The sequence below is a fragment of the Leguminivora glycinivorella genome, chromosome 17 (assembly GCF_023078275.1).
Source record: "Leguminivora glycinivorella isolate SPB_JAAS2020 chromosome 17, LegGlyc_1.1, whole genome shotgun sequence".
NCBI classification, from domain to species: Eukaryota; Metazoa; Arthropoda; class Insecta; order Lepidoptera; family Tortricidae; genus Leguminivora; species Leguminivora glycinivorella.
In genome coordinates, this window is record NC_062987.1 from 1,701,595 (window position 1) to 1,723,701 (window position 22,107).

Genomic DNA, 22,107 nt, shown 5'->3' on the forward strand with positions numbered 1-22,107 from the left:
CTATTACACATTAACGTAAATGAGGAGGCAAACTGACATTTTATCCCGTCAGGCGGCGCCTATGCAAAAGTCTAGGCATGTCACTGTCATTCATATGCATGTCACTGTCATACATAATTATCAGATTCTCGCTCTCACGTATGGAGTAATAGGGTGGCGCCATCTGTCATATCCTTTGAGTGTTCCTCCTCATTACATGCCTGTTTCTACATAAGTAATATTTTAGGTAGATTAAAAACAGACGTTTCCCGCCGGTAATAAAGTCCAAAGTAATTTAAAAAATTACATATTTGTTTTAGGCACGCGATTTGACAGTCGTCGAAAAGAGTATATACTTGTCAATACATACATCTATCTCACGTTTTTCTCTTCAACCATTTGACAGATCTCCGTCGTCTTGTGAAATGTATTCTTCCGTTCTTCAGAAACGTTGAAGCAACGCTTGTTATAAACACGCGAAAGCTATGCAAAGTCTAATTTCGACCCATATGTCACGGCCAGGTATAGCCCCGGCGATTATCGTTAGACTTACAAGCCACAGGTCAGGAGTTAAAATCTCAGTCGTCGCATACGTAGATATTACAGCTTTTTTAATTCATTTTTTTATGTTTTATTTATAATATAACTAGTTTGATGAGCACAAACAAGGACGCACATTATTCATGACAAAAATGTTTTAAAAATCTGGGTCTAAAGTACATTTATAACATTCTTTTTGATGCTAATAACGTCAACTTCTTATCTGCTTAAGAAAAAAAACGTCCATGCCATAACCAACTTAGTGTATTAAGACCTAAGTATCAAAATTGCAAATGGAACTGCGACACACTAAAAACTCTTTATCAAAATACCTTTTGTCGTAATATGCTCAAATGACTTATGTCAAAATGAATTGCGAAGGAATATTGAACGAATGGAGTCGCTATCAATATATAATAAGTATGTATTAGATATTTCCAATTTATTCCATAAATAGAAATACACAGATGTCATATATACCATAGATCAAGCAAACGTATCTACTTAGCGTGTCAAATGAACTCAGTGAAATCCACTGAGTTGTCCGTCTTTACTCGCAGCTTGCAGCTTTCGGGCGTCAATTTTTGTAAGTTGAAGTCAACCAAAACATAAAAAATGCCTCGTTACGTGATATTCAATTGCAACAACACAAAAATTATAAACAATCAAGAGCCTGAGACATATTTAAAATTACAGGCCAGAATCAACTTCAGTACAAAATTTGACACGCTCGGCCCCTATACAAATATATGAATTTGTTTCTTCTATCTAAATTAAGTTCTGTGTAGAAATACCTAGAAAAGGCCGCAGTTTTACTTCTTCATTACATTAAACATTAAAAATACCCTACTGTATCATCTTCATCTTGGTCGCTTGTACTCCGTTTATTAGAATAAATGTATGTAAGGTATGTATGTGTAAATTTCCTCAAATAAATGTCATATCATATTGTCACAAAGAAAAATTTACAGGGCTTCCAAGAATCTCGAGCTGGAAGGATACAAATTAAAATATTTTCTATGAAAATAATTTAATTCGACAGCAGACACCCCAAAGGTTAATCGGATTTATCATTTATTATTATAGGCATTTGTTTTAAATTAAATACCAGTGGCTCTGATCTGATAGTGGGATGTTCTTTCAAATTTATTTTCATTTCATCTCAAAGGAGGTTTAATGTTGGTAATGCCATTCAAATAATATGTATTGGAGTATTACAGGAGTAGGGAAAAAATTGAAACGGCTCGCTCTCTTAACCAACGTATAATGTCTAAAAGTGACACGTACATGACTTGACTTAAAATTAAAAAAGCGCCTGCGCCAGAGTCGCAGCAATCTTGCGTATCGGTGACATGGACGAGGACTTAAATGAGTTAAAATTTTAACATGCCCCCGGGGTTGAAAGGAAGCCTTTCAAGCAGATTCGGTAGCCACAGGAAGCGGACATATCTTGCTGAAAGCCCGTCGAACGACTCCTCCAGATGTCTTCACATCAGCCACTCGAGATATGCCATCTTTACCAGGGTGAGTGGCTATAATGCGTCCAAGTCGCCATTTCAACGGAGGCAGGTTGTCTTCCTTCAAGACAACGAGGGTGTTATTCTGCAGGGAATCTTGGTTGAGTCTCCATTTGATTCGATGCTGCAGTTCTGGGATATACTCCTTTGTCCACCGAGCCCAGAAATGTTGACGAAGCTGTTCAATTCGGTGGAATCGTGAAAGATGCTGATATGCGTGATCTCGCAGGTCGTGCACCGGCAATGACGTGAGTGAACGTCCGACAAGGAAATGTCCAGGTGTGAGCGCTGAGAGATCATCTGGGTGTGATGACAGAGGTGTTAGTGGCCGGGAGTTCAGAAGTGCTTCGATGCTGATGAGTGTAGAGTTAAGCTGTTCATAAGTTAAGTTACAATTGCCCAACACTCGTTGCAAATGATATTTGACAGACTTAACACCGGCCTCCCAAATGCCTCCGAAGTGAGGTGCGTAAGCAGGAAGAAAGTGAAATTTAGTCTTTTCACTTGCCAAAGTTTCAGCCAATGAGTTGCAGTTATCCCTAAGAAACTTGGTGATTTCATTATAAGCTCCGACGAATGCAGTGCCGTTATCGGAATAAATATTGTCTGGCTGTCCGCGTCGAGACATGAATCGAGACAGTGCTAACAAGTAAGTTTTACTAGTTAAATCTCCCACCAATTCTAAATGTATTGCCTTGGTTGTGAGGCATATGAAAATGGCAACATAAACTTTGACCAATGTGCAACCACGACCTTGGCGGCTGGCTGCCATAAGTGGACCTGCGTAGTCCACGCCCACATTCCTAAACGGATAGCCTCCAGGTGATACCCGAGAACTCGGCAAATTACCCATCAATGGAGCCATTGTTTCTCCTTTCATAATTGTGCATCGTATGCACTGATGGTAGCAAGCTTTTGCCAAGTTACGACCCCCTATGGGCCAATAGGTCTCTTTAATCGTTGATAACAACATCTGAGGCGGTGCATGCAGAAGCCTCTTATGTTCATAACTGAATAATAATTTGGTAAATCGATGTGTGGACTGTAAAATAATGGGATGTTTTTTATTATACGTAAATTCAGAATTGGAAAGGCGGCCTCCCACGCGCATTAAATTATCGCTATCTAGGAATGGGTTGAATTTTAAAAGTTTACTCTTTTTAGTTAAACTTTGTTTTTTAGCTAATACTTCATACTCAGGAAATGATTCGACCTGGCTACATTTGGTAATCAATTTCAATGAGGTATTTAGTTCGTCGTGATTGAGGTACGTCGACGACGTAGACGTTATACTTTTACGACAGTTCGTAATGAAGCGCAGAGCGTACGCAATAACACGAATGAGCCGTGACAGGTTGGAAAATCGGTTGAAGTTTATCAATGACTCTTGAGTCTCTTGAGTTTCGTTGACGTGCAAGGAAACCTCAACGCGGGTTTCAGGTAGCTCATTGCATTGTTTTGTGGCAGGATTTGACGGCCACTGAGATGAGTCCTGTTGTAAAAAACTAGGACCCGACCACCACAAATCTAACGAGTCAATAACGCTAGCATGCGTTCCACGAGAAATTAAATCCGCGGGGTTTTGATCTGTTGGAACATGCCTCCAAGAACAACTGCCGGTGATTTCTAAAATGTCTGACACTCGGTTCCTCACGAAGGGTTGCAACCTACTCGGCATCATCTTGAGCCAACCTAACACAATCGTTGAGTCAGTCCAAAAAGTCGTGCTTCTGGCCTGACCTCGAAGTGAAGATGTGACCTTTTCATACAGATGAGCACTAACGAGAGCTCCACACAATTCGAGTCTAGGTATGGTTGTAGGCTTGATTGGACTAACTCGACTTTTCGCAATCAACAACCTAACTAACACCTGACCTTCCTTGTCTACACTACGCACGTAGACACAAGCGCCGTACGCGCGTTCAGATGCGTCTGAGAAAATGTGCAGATCAAAGGCAACGTGTGAGCTGCAAATAACATGACGAGGGACTCTAACATTATTCAGTGCCGGCAATCCTTCCAAGAGTTCTACCCATTGCGTGGTGATCTCTGGAGACAGTTCGTCCTCCCATGAAACCTTCTGAAGCCACAGCCGCTGCAGTAGCATTTTCATGGTGATTACGAACGGAGATAGAAGCCCTAATGGATCGAAAATCTGAGCAATCATTGAAAGCATGTCGCGCTTGGTATTTCCCTTAGAGACTATCTTCCCTATTGGAAAATACAGCTCGTCAGACTCAGGGTGCCAGCCTAAGCCTAACGTTTTGCTGGGCTCATTTGATCCTATATTCAAATCCACAGAGGATTGAAAGGGTTCGCATAATAGGCGAGCCTCGTTTGACTTCCACTTACGCAGGTTCATTCCTGCGGAAGAAAGTGCTTGAGTCACTTTATGGCGAATAGTTTTCACCTCAGTAAGGTCATCTCCTCCTGTCAGCAGGTCGTCAACATAAAAATCGTGAACGATGGCTTCTTTGACCTTATCGTCCTCACAATCTAAGCCTATCTGTTTGAGACACCTGGTGGCCAGGAAGGGAGCACTGGCTGTCCCATATGAGACAGTGTTGAGCTCGTGCACTAATAGTGGCTTGGTCTCTGAGCTGCGCCAAAGAATTTTCTGCAGATGGCGGTCGTCAGGATGCACCCATATCTGACGGTACATTTTCTCAACATCTGAAGAAATGATGTACCTGTGCTGCCTGAACCTAATCAGAATAGACAGAAGGTCGTCTTGCACAGTGGGTCCGACCATCTGAATGTCATTCAGACTGACACCTGAGGTAGACGGGCTACTAGCATTGTACACCACTCGAAGCTTTGTAGTGGTGCTTTCGCGCAAAATTCCGAAATGAGGTATTATATAACCCTTTTCCTCATGTGCGATCTGTTTACCTTGCGGCATGTGACCCAAGCTTTCGTACTCTGCCATGAACTCATGATATAAAGCTTTAAATGAAGGCTTGGTTTTAATTCTACGCTCCAATGAGAGCATGCAGTGTTTTGCGCGTTGAAATGAGTCGCCTAGGACACTTTCGCTTTGTTTTAAAGGCAGCCTAACGCAGAATCGTCCGTCGGCTAGCCGCGAAGTATTTTCAACGAAGTGTTCTTCGCACATTTTTTCCTCAGGTGAATAATGTGACGACTTATGGCTAACTTCTTCGAGCTGCCAAAACCGCGTTAATTGGGTTTGGATGTCGTCGTTACATTTTAAATCATTATCACCTGTGTGCGAAAGACCAGACGCAAAGAAACACTGAATGCTGGAAGGTAGACTGTCGGTAATTTCCCGACCAGCAACCAAATAGCCAAAGCGAGTTTCACAGAGCATCGGAAGTCCAATACCTAGTCGAATGATCTGAGGTCGTGTAGGAAATGAGTCCCAAAACACCTCAGCGCCTAATATAATATCGACAGGTGCGGGTTCATAGAAGTTTGGATCAGCCAAACAAATGTCGCTTGGGATATTAAGGTCTGCCAGATTAATTTGACGACAGGGGACGTCATCAGTTAAGGATGGCAGAACATAACAGTTAACTGTTACTGAATATGTGTCGTTTAAAGATTTAATAGGAATAAGACACATTTCTCCTATTTCACTAGGTTGTTTATTTACACCTAAAATTGTTGTGTTAATTTGACTTGTAGGTAAATTTAATTTATCACAAAAACTCTGAGATATTAAGCAAGCAAAACTACCGTTGTCCAACATGACGCGAGCTACCTGCTCTTTATTATTACCATCGTAAACCTTGACTAGCGCAGTCGCAAGCATGCCATGTTTCGCTGGTGGCGAGTTAGACATAATTTGAGCCGATAGTGTTTGTACCGAGGCGGGCGAGACATCATGCGAAATATTCCCTAAACCAGAATGAGATGCAACGGGCGCGGCAGGTAACGATTGATTAACAGGAAAAATCGATTTATTATTTTTAGTTGCATTTTCCTCCTCGCCGCGGCCGGACGCGCAGGCTCCGCTCGATGTAGGTTTGCTATCGGTAACATGCACTAATGTGTTATGCTTTCGCTTACATAGCTTGCATCCTGGCTTTTTGCAATGATTAGCATAATGCCCACCGCGCAAACAGTTGTAACAAACCTTTAAATTCGGTAATAATTCCAATCGCGCGGCGTTACTAAGGGCGAGAAACTGTAAACAACTAGGCAAATAATGTTCACCGCTGCATTTAGGGCACTTAGCCACAGTGTTTTGTTTAGTGTCCTGTACGGACAAAGTTTTCAACTTCGGAGTGTTTTTGTGAGAAGTGTTATTTCGACCGACAGTGTTATTAGTGGACAGTTCCAATTCCAACGTTTCCAATAAATCAGAACGATTTCGCATGAATGTTAGAAACGCTTCGAGAGTTATTGGCTTATCTTTATCTAAGCGACCTTTGTACTCTTCCCATTCCCGGTACGACTTAGCATCTAACTTATGTGACACAATGTAAATAAGTAACGTATCCCATTGTTTTACGGGTTCGCCTAGTGTTTCCAATGCGAGCAAGTTTTTGTTCAATTGGTCGATCATACGTTTTAATGCAAATGAAGACTCCTTGATGATTGCTTCGATGTTAAATATTGCTGAAACGTGATTCTGCAGCAATAAACGTTTGTTATCGAAACGATCACACAGAAGTTTCCAAGCAGTTTGGTAATTTTTAGAACAAAATTCGACCGATTTAACAACCACTGCCGCTGAACCTTCTAGTGACGATCTTAAATAGTGAAACTTATTTATTTCATCGATTTCGTCATTTGAATGAATTAAGCTTAGGAATGTGTCGTGAAACTCGAGCCAATTCTCATATGAACCTGAGAACTTTGGCAACTGTATGACGGGAAGTTTAACAAGCCTATGATTGCTAGCACTAGAATTACTTGCACGTTCGCTACCCAGGTCTTCTTGCTTTTTATTAAATGAATGTAAAATATCCTGTGCTTTAGCAATTGCACTGAAGTACTGGGCTTCGAACTCAGCTCGCTCAGGTAACTGAAGGTCAATGCTAGACGACAAGCATTCTAACTTTAACTGCACTTCATCGTACTCACTAAATAATGATTCCATTCTACTGACTCTTAACTGCAACTCATTGGCGGCCACAGAGGTAAGTGAAGTACTTTCCAAAGAATTCATGTAGTTTGAGAAGTTAGTTAGCCGACCCTTATAACTGCCACGTTTTTTGATCAAATCCTTTTCTTCGGTCATTTTGAGAGGCGTGTGTTGTCAACTGAAATGTTATACAATGCAAGATTAACTTAAATGTATAAGTAATGTGTAAATGTACAGTTGTCGCCTAAGTTTATTAACTAGTTTACGTCAACAGTTAATATACGTGTAAATTTATTTTATTTACTTAGATTTAAGTTTTAACAGTAATAATCGTATATAAATTTAACGTTTTGTAACAAATATTTAATGAAATTTATGATGAAAGCTAACTTTTCTAACCTGCTGTTTTATTTAACAACTACCTAAGTCTATCGTCTGGTTAAATAATGATTTACTAACTTCACAGTTCGTATTTTTATAAGTTAATTAAAAGCCTTAGCATATATCAGTGAATAACTAATACAAATTAACTAATTACGAAATAAAATGAAAGTGAAGTGTTAATCTGACGATGACGTGACAAAAGTTGACTTTGCGTACGTGGTTAAGTTAAACAATTAAATGATACTAACCGTATTAAATTGTATCCTTACACTTAACTACTACCTGTATGACGAGTGAAGGGTGAAATTAAGAAAACTGAAAGCTTAACTCTTCTTCAACTTTGTCAAGTCCAGCAATCCAACAGGAACACGATCTTCTCTATACCTCTTGCTCTTGTCGGACGAATTTCTTAGTTTATCGTTCACTTGTCAGCTCCTTTTATTATTAAATCTGGATTATTCCTCAATCTGGCTCGATCCAGGACCATGTATTGGAGTATTACAGGAGTAGGGAAAAAATTGAAACGGCTCGCTCTCTTAACCAACGTATAATGTCTAAAAGTGACACGTACATGACTTGACTTAAAATTAAAAAAGCGCCTGCGCCAGAGTCGCAGCAATCTTGCGTATCGGTGACATGGACGAGGACTTAAATGAGTTAAAATTTTAACATAATATTAGAAGTGGCTACGCGACAAATTCAAAAGTAATGATATAGTTTAAAAACTAAGAAGTCTTAGAACGTGAGTGTTCGAATTTCATTATAGGATAAAACATATTTAAAATTCTGTAAAATGGGTACAAAAGCCTGCCCATTGAAATTTAAAATACATAGCAAAAAGTATAGATAGGACCTACGACTTTTCGACTTATTATTTACACTACATACCGACCATAACTGACTCTAATTAATCTTGGTTTTAAAAAGTGTAAAATGTAGATCTATGTGCGTTTTCACATTATCCGATCCGATATCGGAAGTCGGACCGATATCCCATACATTACAGGCGCCATCTTGGATTTTTCTATTGAAATCCTTCTGACATCCGATATCGGATCGGATAATGTGAAAACGGTCTAATAGCGACTAAATAGTTTTTGTTCCTTGACGGTCTTTAATTTGAACTAATAAAAATATTTCTTTAAATCCATTAAATTACAACGAGTATACATTCATTTTGTAATGTAATCCAAAGAAATAACTTATGGAAATATATTCCACCCTTTTTGCTTGTTTTCTGATTACTATTTAGCCAATTATTCGTTGAGCATTTTCGTCATACCGGACAACTGTCACTGTACATTTGTAATCCTTATTACAAGGGCATAACGTCTAGCGATGGTTAGCTAAGACAGAGTATTGCTGTTAGTAGGTACGATATACACGGTGTTTCCGGTATCACTCAAAACCTCAGACACCCCAACTGATTTTTATTTTTTTAAACTCATCTAGAGTATTCATCTTTTAATCTGATCGTTACTTTTTTTTAATTGAATTTTTAATTTTCTGTACAGCTCTACTTGACTTTTAGCTCTACACTCAATAAAATACCTAATTGCTAACTACCATCATAAACCATAAGACTATTTATTTGTGTACGTTACTGCAACGACATAAGGTTTACCAATAGACAGCTAAGATGTCACTGTAAAACACTTGCTGTAAAGCTTTGTCACAGTAAACTTTAAATTGGACAGGTAATCGCAGTAAGCAAATAAACTCAATATTCAAAATGACAAGGTTGTAATTAGGTACGAGTTTATTTTTTTATGACTTATGATAAACATTAAGATTAAACTGACAAACAACGTCAAACTAGTAGCGGAAAAAATAATCGTCCAAGTAACCAGCCAGTATTAATACCCCTAAATACTGAAAAAAGGTAAACAACCTCTAGCAATGCGATATACACAATGTTGTATTACGAGTACAATAGAATGGGCACGTAAAAAATAACTAATAATACTAATTTAAATAAAAATATTACCCCCATCAAGATATAGCTCAATCGATTCTACTCTCGATTCTGAACAAACTTTTTTCAGGTTTTTAGTGTTAAGTGAAACACGGTGTATACTATTCAATATACTCTATGGGTACGATGTTGAACCTCAGGTTACCTTCAGTCAATACTAATACTGAAAGACAATTTTTAAACTTATTGCATTACATGTGTCTAACAAAATTTCAATGAAATGGGTTGTGAATCTAATACTAAAAAAAAAACAATATTTAAAAAGAGAGGGTTGAAAAGGGTATAAAAGATAAAAAAATAATAACTAGAAAAAAAAAAGATTTCCACTGCCGAGGATCGAACCCACGACGTCAGGACCGCGCCCTTCGTCTTACGCTACTATAACTGAGCTATTTAAGCGATAGTAAAGATGGCGAAATATATTATTATACCGCGATGTACTGAAAATACGAATGAATAAAGTCGCCGTCAATAGAATTTGTGAACAATGTAAACAATCCTTGTAGTCAAAATGTTTTTGATTTCCGTTCTAACGTATCAGATACTAGCTAAATCCCTGTGTTTTTTAATCAATTTATATCACATTATGATCCTCAACCCTTAAAATAATAAAATTGTGCTAGAATATTGATATTTTATAGAATGGTTTGTTTACATTGTTGACAATTTCTATTGACGGCGATTTTACAGTACTCACTTTTCGAAATAATGCAGAAAATGACATCGTCAATAGTAGAGTTTGTAGGTAAATGAAAAATATGAAAATACTTCTTTCAGTACAGGTTTTAGCGCTTCTTGGCGTATATTCAAAGGTGGATTATTTTTTATTCTTCTTTATTTTGATCTTAACGAAAACTCTGTTCCAATTTTTTTCCTGATATAATTTTTGCCGTGAATGTTATTCCGAGCTAGTAAAATATTGAACTTCCGTTTTGTTTTTAGGGTGGTTTCAGTAGAAATAGTGTTTCAACACATAATGTATGTACAAAACAACCATAACTTCACTTGTCCTTTTATTGCTTGCGTGATAACTAATTTATTTAGTCCGCTTTTTGTTACTACGAAGTATCATTCACAAAAAGAGGTGGTTTCTTAATGTGTTATAAAGGTCATAAATTAAAGTAGTCGAATTTAAAACAAAAGTCCTGATACCAAATTCGCATGATTTTTAGTGAATTAAAATAATCTTTTTTTTATTATATTATACGTTTCTTGTCACAAATTTTGGTGGCTTAACTAAAAGAACTATACCAAATTACCAAAATAAATTTTTGGTGACATAAAAAGTACTGTTATAGAATTAAGTTATTTTCCCAGTAGTAGCAAGACCGGATAGCTCTTAGGGTATTACACAAGTTTCGGGCAGTACGAAGTAAGAACAGGGTGGCTAGCCGAATGGCACAATCGCTCACGAAACGCTCACGAAACGAAACGCTAGTAGATATCTATCTCTATCGCACTTGCGTATTGGCGCGACAGAGCCAGCGGCGTATCGCTTTCGTTTGGCGTCGGAGAAATGCCATTCGGCTACGGGGCCAGAAATATACAGGATGTATTTATAAGAAATGTAGCAAAATAAAGCTAAAGCACTTAAGAAAAATGTTATGTAACTGTTACTGGTACTTTTGCCTTGTTCCCGCTGCTGCCAGATGTTTATTATTATGGCGAAAATAATACAAAGAGAGCTACTGCCTAGAAAGTATTTTAGGAAAACTCCGCGAAAAGGAAACTGCTAAAAATGTGCGGATAAAACTGCAATAAAAATAAACATACAAACTTTTTAGGGTTCCGTATCGAATGATAAAATAAAAATACTAAACATGAGACCTTTAAAGCTTTAAAGCGAACTATAAATAAGGCAATAGGCGAGACGATTAAAAAAAACTGATTAGGTAGTCCGTCAGTTAGATTATCAAAGAATTTTAGACACGTATTTTTTATTTTTCCTCGTAAACGAAAAATAACGACGGTACAGTGCGTTGAAGGTTGAAGTTTCGCGTGATGTCACGCCTAGGTACAATTTTTATAAGTGTCGTCACAAGCCCTCACTCCGGAACTTTGATGCTTTATATCTTTGTATTTTTTAATTTTTTTTTAATTTTATGACTATTAATATTTATAAATAATTTTTTTTGCACATTTCTACACTTTAATAAGAATTAATAAAAACAAAATGCAGTATTATGTACAACTTAAAACAAATTAACTTAAAATATATTTACAAATAAAAAATGCTCCCCAGGGGGCCGATTTTTGAGTCTCACTGTCACTAAAATACCGGTTGAAATCGGTGAATTGCCTATTATTTTCAGTGACAATTTTCTGAATTCGAACGCCGTGAGACTCAAAAATCGGCCCCCAGGTCTTCGTCCGCGGTAATGGTGTCCAGTAGACTGGCAGCGTTGCCTTTTTGAATGGCCAAGCTTAATCGCTGGCCAAAGTAGCTGCCAGCCCTCTGGTAACCAGACGCGTCAACCAGGCGTTGGGAAATCTTGGGGATTTCAATAGAAAAATCCAAGATGGCGCCTGTAATGTATGGGACTAGTTTTTTAAAGGTGCGCGGGGCCCGAGGGCCCCGCGGTGTTCTTTTTTTGTTTTGCTTTATTGTTTTTTTGCTTTTGCTTTTTGTTTTTGAGCTATGCTTTTTTGATTTATTGCTTTGCTTGTTTGCTTTTTTGCTTAAGCCTTTGCGTGCTTGGGAGCACTCTCTGCCCGCAGCTCGGCCTGCGGCCTCGCGTGCTTGGGAGCCTGTCAGACACGCTCCGGGCCTTCGGCCCTCCGCGTAGTTACTGTGGGGGTTGTAGGGAAGTTGGAGCTTAAACACGACCCAATAGTAAAAGTGTCTTGAGAAGCTCACGACGGGCCTGCGGCCTGCGGCCTCCGGCCCGTCGTTTCGCTTCTCTAAGACACTTTTACTATTGGGTCGTGTTTAAGCTCCAACTTCCCGGTCCGCCGGCGAGCCGATCAGGGACGCTCCGGGCCTTCGGCCCTACGCGGAGCTCGGCCTTCGGCCTTCGCTGGGTTTCGAAGCTCCGCGTCGGGCCTTCGGCCCGCCGCTTCGCTTGTTAAGATACTTTTTGTTATTGTTTTGCTTGGGAGCACAGTCTGTACGCAGCTCGGCCTGGGGCCTTCGCGTGCTTGGGAGCACTCTGCCCGCAGCTCGGCCTGCGGCCTTCGCGTGCTCGGGAGCCTCTCAGACACGCTCCGGGCCTTCGGCCCTCCGCGTAGTTACTGTGGGGGTTGTAGGGAAGTTGGAGCTTAAACACGACCCAATAGTAAAAGTGTCTTGAGAAGCTCACGACGGGCCTACGGCCTGCGGCCTCCGGCCCGTCGTTTCGCTTCTCTAAGACACTTTTACTATTGGGTCGTGTTTAAGCTCCAACTTCCCGGACCGCCGGCGAGCCGATCAGGGACGCTCCGGGCCTTCGGCCCTACGCGGAGCTCGGCCTTCGGCCTTCGCTGGGTTTCGTTTCGAAGCTCCGCGTCGGGCCTTCGGCCCGCCGCGTCGCTTTTTAGACACCTTGATTATCGTTCTGCTTGGGAGCACAGTCTGTACGCAGCTCGGCCTGCGGCCTTCGCGTGCTTGGGAACACTCTGCCCGCAGCTCGGCCTGCGGCCTTCACGTGCTTGGAAGCCTCTCAGGCACGCTCCGGGCCTTCGGCCCTCCGCGTAGTTACTGTGAGAGTTGTAGGTAAGTTGGAGCTTAAACACGACCCAATAGTAAAAGTGTCTTAGAGAAGCGAAACGACGGGCCGGAGGCCGCAAACTCCAACTTCCCGGTCCGCCGGCGAGCCGATCAGGGACGCTCCGGGCCTTCGGCCCTACGCGGAGCTCGGCCTTCGGCCTTCGCTGGGTTTCGAATCTCCGCGTCGGGTATTTGGCCCGCCGCTTCGCTTATTTAGATACTTTTTGTTATTGTTTTCTTGGGAGCACAGTCTGCCCTCCGCGTAGTTACTGTGGGGATTGTAGGATTTGTAGGGAAGTTGGACCTCCGGCCCGCCGCGTCGCTTTTTAGACACTTTTACTTATATTTTCTTGCTTGGGAGCACTGTCTGTACGCAGCTCGGAACTTGGACCGGAGCAATGACCGTCGGGCTGTAGAACGCTCCCTCAGGCTGGTAGGGAAATTTGACTTTGTCCCCTCTCGCCGCCGTTTTTGACTTTTCCAAAAATTTTTTTTCTCATTTCTATTTTTGGCCCCCGCCCTTACCACGTGCCAAATTTGAACGCGCTCGGACCGAAAAAAAAAAAAAATTTCAAAGTCGGCCATTTTGAAATTTTGTAAATGCCATTCGATGGACCTCAGATAACTGTACAAAATTAGTTTAAGCACTATTAACCTTTTTCCTACCGTTACGGAGCTATGGGGATTTAAAAAAAAATCTCCATACAAACTGGTAGGGAAATTTGACTTTGTCCCCTCTCGCCACCGTTTTTGACTTTTCCAATTTTTTTTTTTTCTCATTTCTATTTTTGGCCCCCGTTCTTACCACGTGCCAAATTTGAACGCGCTCGGACCAAAAATAAAAAAAAAAAAATTCAAAGTCGGCCATTTTGAAATTTTGGAAATGCCATTCGATGGACCTCAGATAACTGTACAACATTAGTTCAAGCACTATTAACCTTTTCCCTACCGTTACGGAGCTATGGGGATTTAAAAAAAGGACCTCCATACAAATTTCAATTGGCCTTCAAAGGCCGCCATTTTGAATTTTTCAAAATTTTCTTTTTGAATACTAATCTTAGCGCGACCGTCCACCCGTGTGCCAAATCTCAGCGCGCTAGGACCATTTTGAAAATTTTCAAAAAAAAAAGTCGGCCATTTTGATTTTTTTTTAATGCAACTTTTTTCTACTTGGATACCTGTATGACATTTGGTCGAGCACCCCCCGGCTATCTCTTACGGTTTAAAAGTTGCCATACAAAATAAAAGTGGCCAGTTTTCCCACATTTGTAGCACTTTTCAATTTTTTTTTATTTCATTCGAATCAAGGCCGCTTGGAGATTCTACGACCAAAATTTGAGCACTCTACGATAAATTTGAAAAATTGTCAAAAAAAAAAGTCGGCCATTTTGAAAAAAAAATGGCGGCGTCAAAAACTGCCCAGGGTCCTCTATGACATTTGGTCGAACACTCCCCGGCTAACTCCAGCCGTTTGGCCAGGCCGTCCAACATTTTTTTACCCGGAACCGGTAGACCGACGGTCTGATCTATCCGGGGTCGCAGGACCAAACTCTATACGACCACACCAAACACTGCCACCCGCAAAAACCCCCTCTGCCTATTTTTTGAAAAATGTCAGTCGGGTTGTAGCTTTATATTATATAGACTAGTTTTTTAAAGGTGCGCGGGGCCCGAGGGCCCCGCGGTGTTCTTTTGTGCTTTGCTTTATTGTTTTTTGCTTTGCTTTATGTTTTTTTGCTTTGCTTGTTTGATTTATTGCTTTGCTTGTTTGCTTTTTTGCTTTAGCCTTTGCGTGCTTGGGAGCACTCTCTGCCCGCAGCTCGGCCTGCGGCCTCGCGTGCTTGGGAGCCTGTCAGACACGCTCCGGGCCTTCGGCCCTCCGCGTAGTTACTGTGGGCGTTGTAGGGAAGTTGGAGCTTAAACACGACCCAATAGTAAAAGTGTCTTGAGAAGCTCACGACGGGCCTGCGGCCTGCGGCCTCCGGCCCGTCGTTTCGCTTCTCTAAGACACTTTTACTATTGGGTCGTGTTTAAGCTCCAACTTCCCGGACCGCCGGCGAGCCGATCAGGGACGCTCCGGGCCTTCGGCCCTACGCGGAGCTCGGCCTTCGGCCTTCGCTGGGTTTCGTTTCGAAGCTCCGCGTCGGGCCTTCGGCCCGCCGCGTCGCTTTTTAGACACTTTGATTATCGTTCTGCTTGGGAGCACAGTCTGTACGCAGCTCGGCCTGCGGCCTTCGCGTGCTTGGGAACACTCTGCCCGCAGCTCGGCCTGCGGCCTTCGCGTGCTTGGAAGCCTCTCAGGCACGCTCCGGGCCTTCGGCCCTCCGCGTAGTTACTGTGAGAGTTGTAGGTAAGTTGGAGCTTAAACACGACCCAATATTAAAAGTGTCTTGAGAAGCTCACGACGGGCCTGCGGCCTGCGGCCTCCGGCCCGTCGTTTCGCTTCTCTAAGACACTTTTACTATTGGGTCGTGTTTAAACTCCAACTTTCCGATCCGCCGGCGAGCCGATCAGGGACGCTCCGGGCCTTCGGCCCTACGCGGAGCTCGGCCTTCGGCCTTCGCTGGGTTTCGAAGCTCCGCGTCGGGCCTTTGGCCCGCCGCTTCGCTTATTTAGATACTTTTTGTTATTGTTTTCTTGGGAGCACAGTCTGCACGCAGCTCGGCCTGCGGCCTTCGCGTGCTTGGGAGTACTCTGCCCGCAGCTCGGCCTGCGGCCTTCGCGTACTTGGGAGCCTGTCAGACACGCTCCGGGCCTTCGGCCCTCCGCGTAGTTACTGTGGGGATTGTAGGATTTGTAGGGAAGTTGGACCTCCGGCCTGCGGCCTCCGGCCCGCCGCGTCGCTTTTTAGACACTTTTACTTATATTTTCTTGCTTGGGAGCACTGTCTGTACGCAGCTCGGAACTTGGACCGGAGCAATGACCGTCGGGCTGTAGAACGCTCCCTCAGGCTGGTAGGGAAATTTGACTTTGTTCCCTCTCGCCGCCGTTTTTGACTTTTCCAAAAATTTTTTTTTCTCATTTCTATTTTTGGCCCCCGTTCTTACCACGTACCAAATTTGAACGCGCTCGGACCGAAAATAAAAAAAAAAAATTTTCAAAGTCGGCCATTTTGAAATTTTGTAAATGCCATTCGATGGACCTCAGATAACTGTACAACATTAGTTTAAGCACTATTAACCTTTTTCCTACCGTTACGGAGCTATGGGAATTTAAAAAAAAACCTCCATACAAACTGGTAGGGAAATTTGACTTTGTCCCCTCTCGCCACCGTTTTTGACTTTTCCAAATTTTTTTTTTCTCATTTCTAGTTTTGGCCCCCGTTCTTACCACGTGCCAAATTTGAACGCGCTCGGACCGAAAATAAAAAAAAAAATTTCAAAGTCGGCCATTTTGAAATTTTGTAAATGCCATTCGATGGACCTCAGATAACTGTACAACATTAGTTCAAGCACTATTAACCTTTTCCCTACCGTTACGGAGCTATGGGGATTTAAAAAAAGGACCTCCATACAAATTTCAATTGGCCTTCAAAGGGCGCCATTTTGAATTTTTCAAAATTTTCTTTTTGTATACTAATCTTGGGGTGGCTGTCTACCCGTGTGCAAAATTTCAGCGCGCTCGGACCATTTTGAAATTTTTCAAAAAAAAAGTCGGCCATTTTGATTTTTTTTTAATGCCATTCGATGGACCTCGGGTGACTGTATAACATTTGTTTGAGCACTTTTCACTTCTTTGTACCGTTACGGAGCTATGGTAATTAAAAGAAAAACCTCCATTCAAATTTCAATTGGCCCTCAAAGGCCGCCATTTTGAATTTTTCAAAATTTTCTTTTTGAATACTAATCTTAGCGCGACCGTCCACCCGTGTGCCAAATCTCAGCGCGCTAGGACCATTTTGAAAATTTTCAAAAAAAAAAAGTCGGCCATTTTGATTTTTTTTTAATGCAACTTTTTTCTACTTGGATACCTGTATGACATTTGGTCGAGCACCCCCGGCTATCTCTTACGGTTTAAAAGTTGCCATACAAAATAAAAGTGGCCAGTTTTCCCACATTTGTAGCACTTTTCAATTTTTTTTATTTCATTCGAATCGAGGCCACTTGGAGATTCTATGACCAAAATTTGAGCTCTCTACGACAAACTTGAAAAATCGTCAAAAAAAAAGTCGGCCATTTTGAAAAAAAAATGGTGGCGTCAAAAACTGCCCAGGGTCCTCTATGACATTTGGTCGAACACTCCCCGGCTAACTCCAGCCGTTTGGCCAGGCCGTCCAACATTTTTTTACCCGGAACCGGTAGACCGACGGTCTGATCTATCCGGGGTCGCAGGACCAAACTCTATACGACCACACCAAACACTGCCACCTTCAAATCCCCCTTCTGCCCATTTTTGGAAAAATGTCAGTCGGGTTGTAGCTTTATATTATATAGACTAGTTTTTTAAAGGTGCGCGGGGCCCGAGGGCCCCGCGGTGTTCTTTTTTTGTTTTGCTTTTGTGCTTTGCTTTATGTTTTTTTGCTTTTGCTTTTTGTTTTTGAGCTATGCTTATGCTTTTTGTTTTTGAGCTATGCTTTTTTGTTTTTTTGCTTTGCTTGTTTGATTAATTGCTTGGGAGCACTCTCTGCCCGCAGCTCGGCCTGCGGCCTCGCGTGCTTGGGAACCTGTCAGACACGCTCCGGGCCTTCGGCCCTCCGCGTAGTTACTGTGGGTGTTGTAGGGAAGTTGGAGCTTAAACACGACCCAATAGTAAAAGTGTCTTGAGAAGCTCACGACGGGCCTGCGGCCTGCGGCCTCCGGCCCGTCGTTTCGCTTCTCTAAGACACTTTTACTATTGGGTCGTGTTTAAGCTCCAACTTCCCGGTCCGCCGGCGAGCCGATCAGGGACGCTCCGGGCCTTCGGCCCTACGCGGAGCTCGGCCTTCGGCCTTCGCTTGGTTTCGAAGCTCCGCGTCGGGCCTTCGGCCCGCCACTTCGCTTATTTAGATACCTTTTGTTATTGTTTTGCTTGGGAGCACAGTCTGTACGCAGCTCGGCCTGCGGCCTTCGCGTGCTTGGGAGCACTCTGCCCGCAGCTCGGCCTGCGGCCTTCGCGTGCTTGGGAGCCTCTGAGACACGCTCCGGGCCTTCGGCCCTCCGCGTAGTTACTGTGGGGGTTGTAGGGAAGTTGGAGCTTAAACACGACCCAATAGTAAAAGTGTCTTGAGAAGCTCACGACGGGCCTACGGCCTGCGGCCTGCGGCCCGTCGTTTCGCTTCTCTAAGACACTTTTACTATTGGGTCGTGTTTAAACTCCAACTTCCCGGTCCGCCGGCGAGCCGATCAGGGACGCTCCGGGCCTTCGGCCCTACGCGGAGCTCGGCCTTCGGCCTTCGCTGGGTTTCGAAGCTCCGCGTCGGGCCTTTGGCCCGCCGCTTCGCTTATTTAGATACTTTTTGTTATTGTTTTCTTGGGAGCACAGTCTGCACGCAGCTCGGCCTGCGGCCTTCGCGTGCTTGGGAGCACTCTGCCCGCAGCTCGGCCTGCGGCCTTCGCGTACTTGGGAGCCTGTCAGACACGCTCCGGGCCTTCGGCCCTCCGCGTAGTTACTGTGGGGATTGTAGGATTTGTAGGGAAGTTGGACCTCCGGCCTGCGGCCTCCGGCCCGCCGCGTCGCTTTTTAGACACTTTTACTTATATTTTCTTGCTTGGGAGCACTGTCTGTACGCAGCTCGGAACTTGGACCGGAGCAATGACCGTCGGGCTGTAGAACGCTCCCTCAGGCTGGTAGGGAAATTTGACTTTGTCCCCTCTCGCCGCTGTTTTTGACTTTTCCAAAAATTTTTTTTCTCATTTCTATTTTTGGCCCCCGCTCTTACCACGTGCCAAATTTGAACGCGCTCGGACCGAAAATAAAAAAAAAAAAAATTTCAAAGTCGGCCATTTTGAAATTTTGTAAATTCCATTCGATGGACCTCAGATAACTGTACAACATTAGTTTAAGCACTATTAACCTTTTTCCTACCGTTACGGAGCTATGGGGATTTAAAAAAAAAACCTCCATACAAACTGGTAGGGAAATTTGACTTTGTCCCCTCTCGCCACCGTTTTTGACTTTTCCTAATTTTTTTTTTCTCATTTCTATTTTTGGCCCCCGTTCTTACCACGTGCCAAATTTGAACGCGCTCGGACCAAAAATAAAAAAAAAAAATTTCAAAGTCGGCCATTTTGAAATTTTATAAATGCCATTCGATGGACCTCAGATAACTGTACAACATTAGTTCAAGCACTAATAACCTTTTCCCTACCGTTACGGAGCTATGGGGATTTAAAAAAAGGACCTCCATACAAATTTCAATTGGCCTTCAAAGGGCGCCATTTTGAATTTTTCAAAATTTTCTTTTTGTATACTAATCTTGGGGTGGCTGTCTATCCGTTTGCAAAATTTCAGCGCGCTCGGACCATTTTGAAATTTTTCAAAAAAAAAAGTCGGCCATTTTGTTTTTTTTTTAATGCCATTCGATGGACCTCGGATGACTGTATAACATTTGTTTGAGCACTTTTCACTTCTTTGTACCGTTACGGAGCTATGGTAATTAAAAGAAAAACCTCCATTCAAATTTCAATTGGCCCTCAAAGGCCGCCATTTTGAATTTTTCAAAATTTTCTTTTTGAATACAAATCTTGGGGCGACCTTCCACCCATGTGCCAAATTTCAGCGCGCTAAGACCATTTTGAAATTTTTCAAAAAAAAAAGTCGGCCATTTTGATTTTTTTTTAATGCCATTCGATGGACCTTGGGTGACTGTATAACATTTGTTTGAGCACTTTTCACTTCTTTGTACCGTTACGGAGCTATGGTAATTAAAAGAAAAACCTCCACTCAAATTTCAATTAGCCCTCAAAGGCCGCCATTTTGAATTTTTCAAAATTTTCTTTTTGAATATAAATCTTGGGGCGACCTTCCACCCGTGTGCCAAATCTCAGCGCGCTAGGCCCATTTTGAAATTTTTCAAAAAAAAAAAGTCGGCCATTTTGAATTTTTTTAATGCAACTTTTTTCTACTCCGAGACCTGTATGACATTTGGTCGAGCACCCCCCGGCTATCTCTTACGGTTTAAAAGTTGCCATACAAAATAAAAGTGGCCAGTTTTCCCACATTTGTAGCATTTTTCAAATTTTTTTTATTTCATTCGAATCAAGGCCGCTTGGAGATTCTACGACCAAAATTTGAGCTCTCTACGACAAACTTGAAAAATCGTCAAAAAAAAAAGTCGGCCATTTTGAAAAAAAAATGGCGGCGTCAAAAACTGCCCAGGGTCCTCTATGACATTTGGTCGAACACTCCCCGGCTAACTCCAGCCGTTTGGCCAGGCCGTCCAACATTTTTTTACCCGGAACCGGTAGACCGACGGTCTGATCTATCCGGGGTCGCAGGACCAAACTCTATACGACCACACCAAACACTGCCACCTTCAAATCCCCCTTCTGCCCATTTTTGGAAAAATGTCAGTCGGGTTGTAGCTTTATATTATATAGATTATATAGACTAGTTTTTTAAAGGTGCGCGGGGCCCGAGGGCCCCGCGGTCTTTCTTGTTGCTTTTTTGTTTTTTTTTTGCTTTGCTTGTTTGTTTTTTTACTTTTTTGTTTCTTTGCTTAGCTTGTTTGTTTTTTTGCTTTACTTGTTTGCTTTAGCCTTTGTGTGCTTGGATTGGAAGCACTCTCTGCCCGCAGCTCGGCCTGCGGCCTTCGCGTGCTTGGGAGCCTGTCAGACACGCTCCGGGCCTTCGGCCCTCCGCGTAGTTACTGTGGGGGTTGTAGGGAAGTTGGAGCTTAAACACGATCCAATAGTTAAAGTGTCTTGAGAAGCTCACGACGGGCCTGCGGCCTGCGGCCTCCGGCCCGTCGTTTCGCTTCTCTAAGACACTTTTACTATTGGGTCGTGTTTAAGCTCCAACTTCCCGGTCCGCCAGAGAGCCGATCAGAGACGCTCCGGGCCTTCGGCCCTACGCGGAGCTCGGCCTTCGGCCTTCGCTGGGTTTCGTTTCGAAGCTCCGCGTCGGGCCTTCGGCCCGCCGCGTCGCTTTTTAGACACTTTGACTATCGTTCTGCTTGGGAGCACAGTCTGTACGCAGCTCGGCCTGCGGCCTTCGCGTGCTTGGGAGCACTCTGCCCGCAGCTCGGCCTGCGGCCTTCGCGTGCTTGGGAGTCTCTCAGACACGCTCCGGGCCTTCGGCCCTCCGCGTAGTTACTGTGAGAGTTGTAGGTAAGTTGGAGCTTAAACACGACCCAATATTAAAAGTGTCTTGAGAAGCTCACGACGGGCCTGCGGCCTGCGGCCTCCGGCCCGTCGTTTCGCTTCTCTAAGACACTTTTACTATTGGGTCGTGTTTAAACTCCAACTTCCCGGTCCGCCGGCGAGCCGATCAGGGACGCTCCGGGCCTTCGGCCCTACGCGGAGCTCGGCCTTCGGCCTTCGCTGGGTTTCGAAGCTCCGCGTCGGGCCTTTGGCCCGCCGCTTCGCTTATTTAGATACTTTTTGTTATTGTTTTCTTGGGAGCACAGTCTGCACGCAGCTCGGCCTGCGGCCTTCGCGTGCTTGGGAGCACTCTGCCCGCAGCTCGGCCTGCGGCCTTCGCGTACTTGGGAGCCTGTCAGACACGCTCCGGGCCTTCGGCCCTCCGCGTAGTTACTGTGGGGATTGCAGGATTTGTAGGGAAGTTGGACCTCCGGCCTGCGGCCTCCGGCCCGCCGCGTCGCTTTTTAGACACTTTTACTTATATTTTCTTGCTTGGGAGCACTGTCTGTACGCAGCTCGGAACTTGGACCGGAGCAATGACCGTCGGGCTGTAGAACGCTCCCTCAGGCTGGTAGGGAAATTTGACTTTGTCCCCTCTCGCCGCCGTTTTTGACTTTTCCAAAAATTTTTTTTCTCATTTCTATTTTTGGCCCCCGCTCTTACCACGTGCCAAATTTGAACGCGCTCGGACCGAAAAT

At 43.4% G+C, this 22,107-nt stretch overlaps 1 protein-coding gene across 2 annotated transcripts; it reads right to left on the reverse strand.

Moving 5' to 3' along the window:
- Positions 1 to 1,773: 1,773 nt before the first annotated feature.
- LOC125235634 lies at positions 1,774 to 7,859 on the reverse strand. 2 transcript variants are annotated; one of them, XM_048142232.1, is made up of 3 exons: positions 7,719 to 7,859; positions 7,086 to 7,264; positions 1,774 to 2,336 (listed from the first exon to the last, which is right to left on the reverse strand). In XM_048142232.1, the coding sequence occupies exons 2-3, from the start codon at positions 7,240 to 7,242 to the stop codon at positions 1,933 to 1,935; spliced, it is 561 nt and encodes a 186-aa protein (XP_047998189.1). In that variant the 5' UTR covers positions 7,243 to 7,264; positions 7,719 to 7,859; the 3' UTR covers positions 1,774 to 1,932. The 2 variants fall into 2 exon arrangements, with proteins under 2 accessions (XP_047998189.1, XP_047998188.1); XM_048142231.1 differs by lacking the exon at positions 7,719 to 7,859 and having other exon boundaries at positions 7,086 to 7,479.
- Positions 7,860 to 22,107: the final 14,248 nt, after the last annotated feature.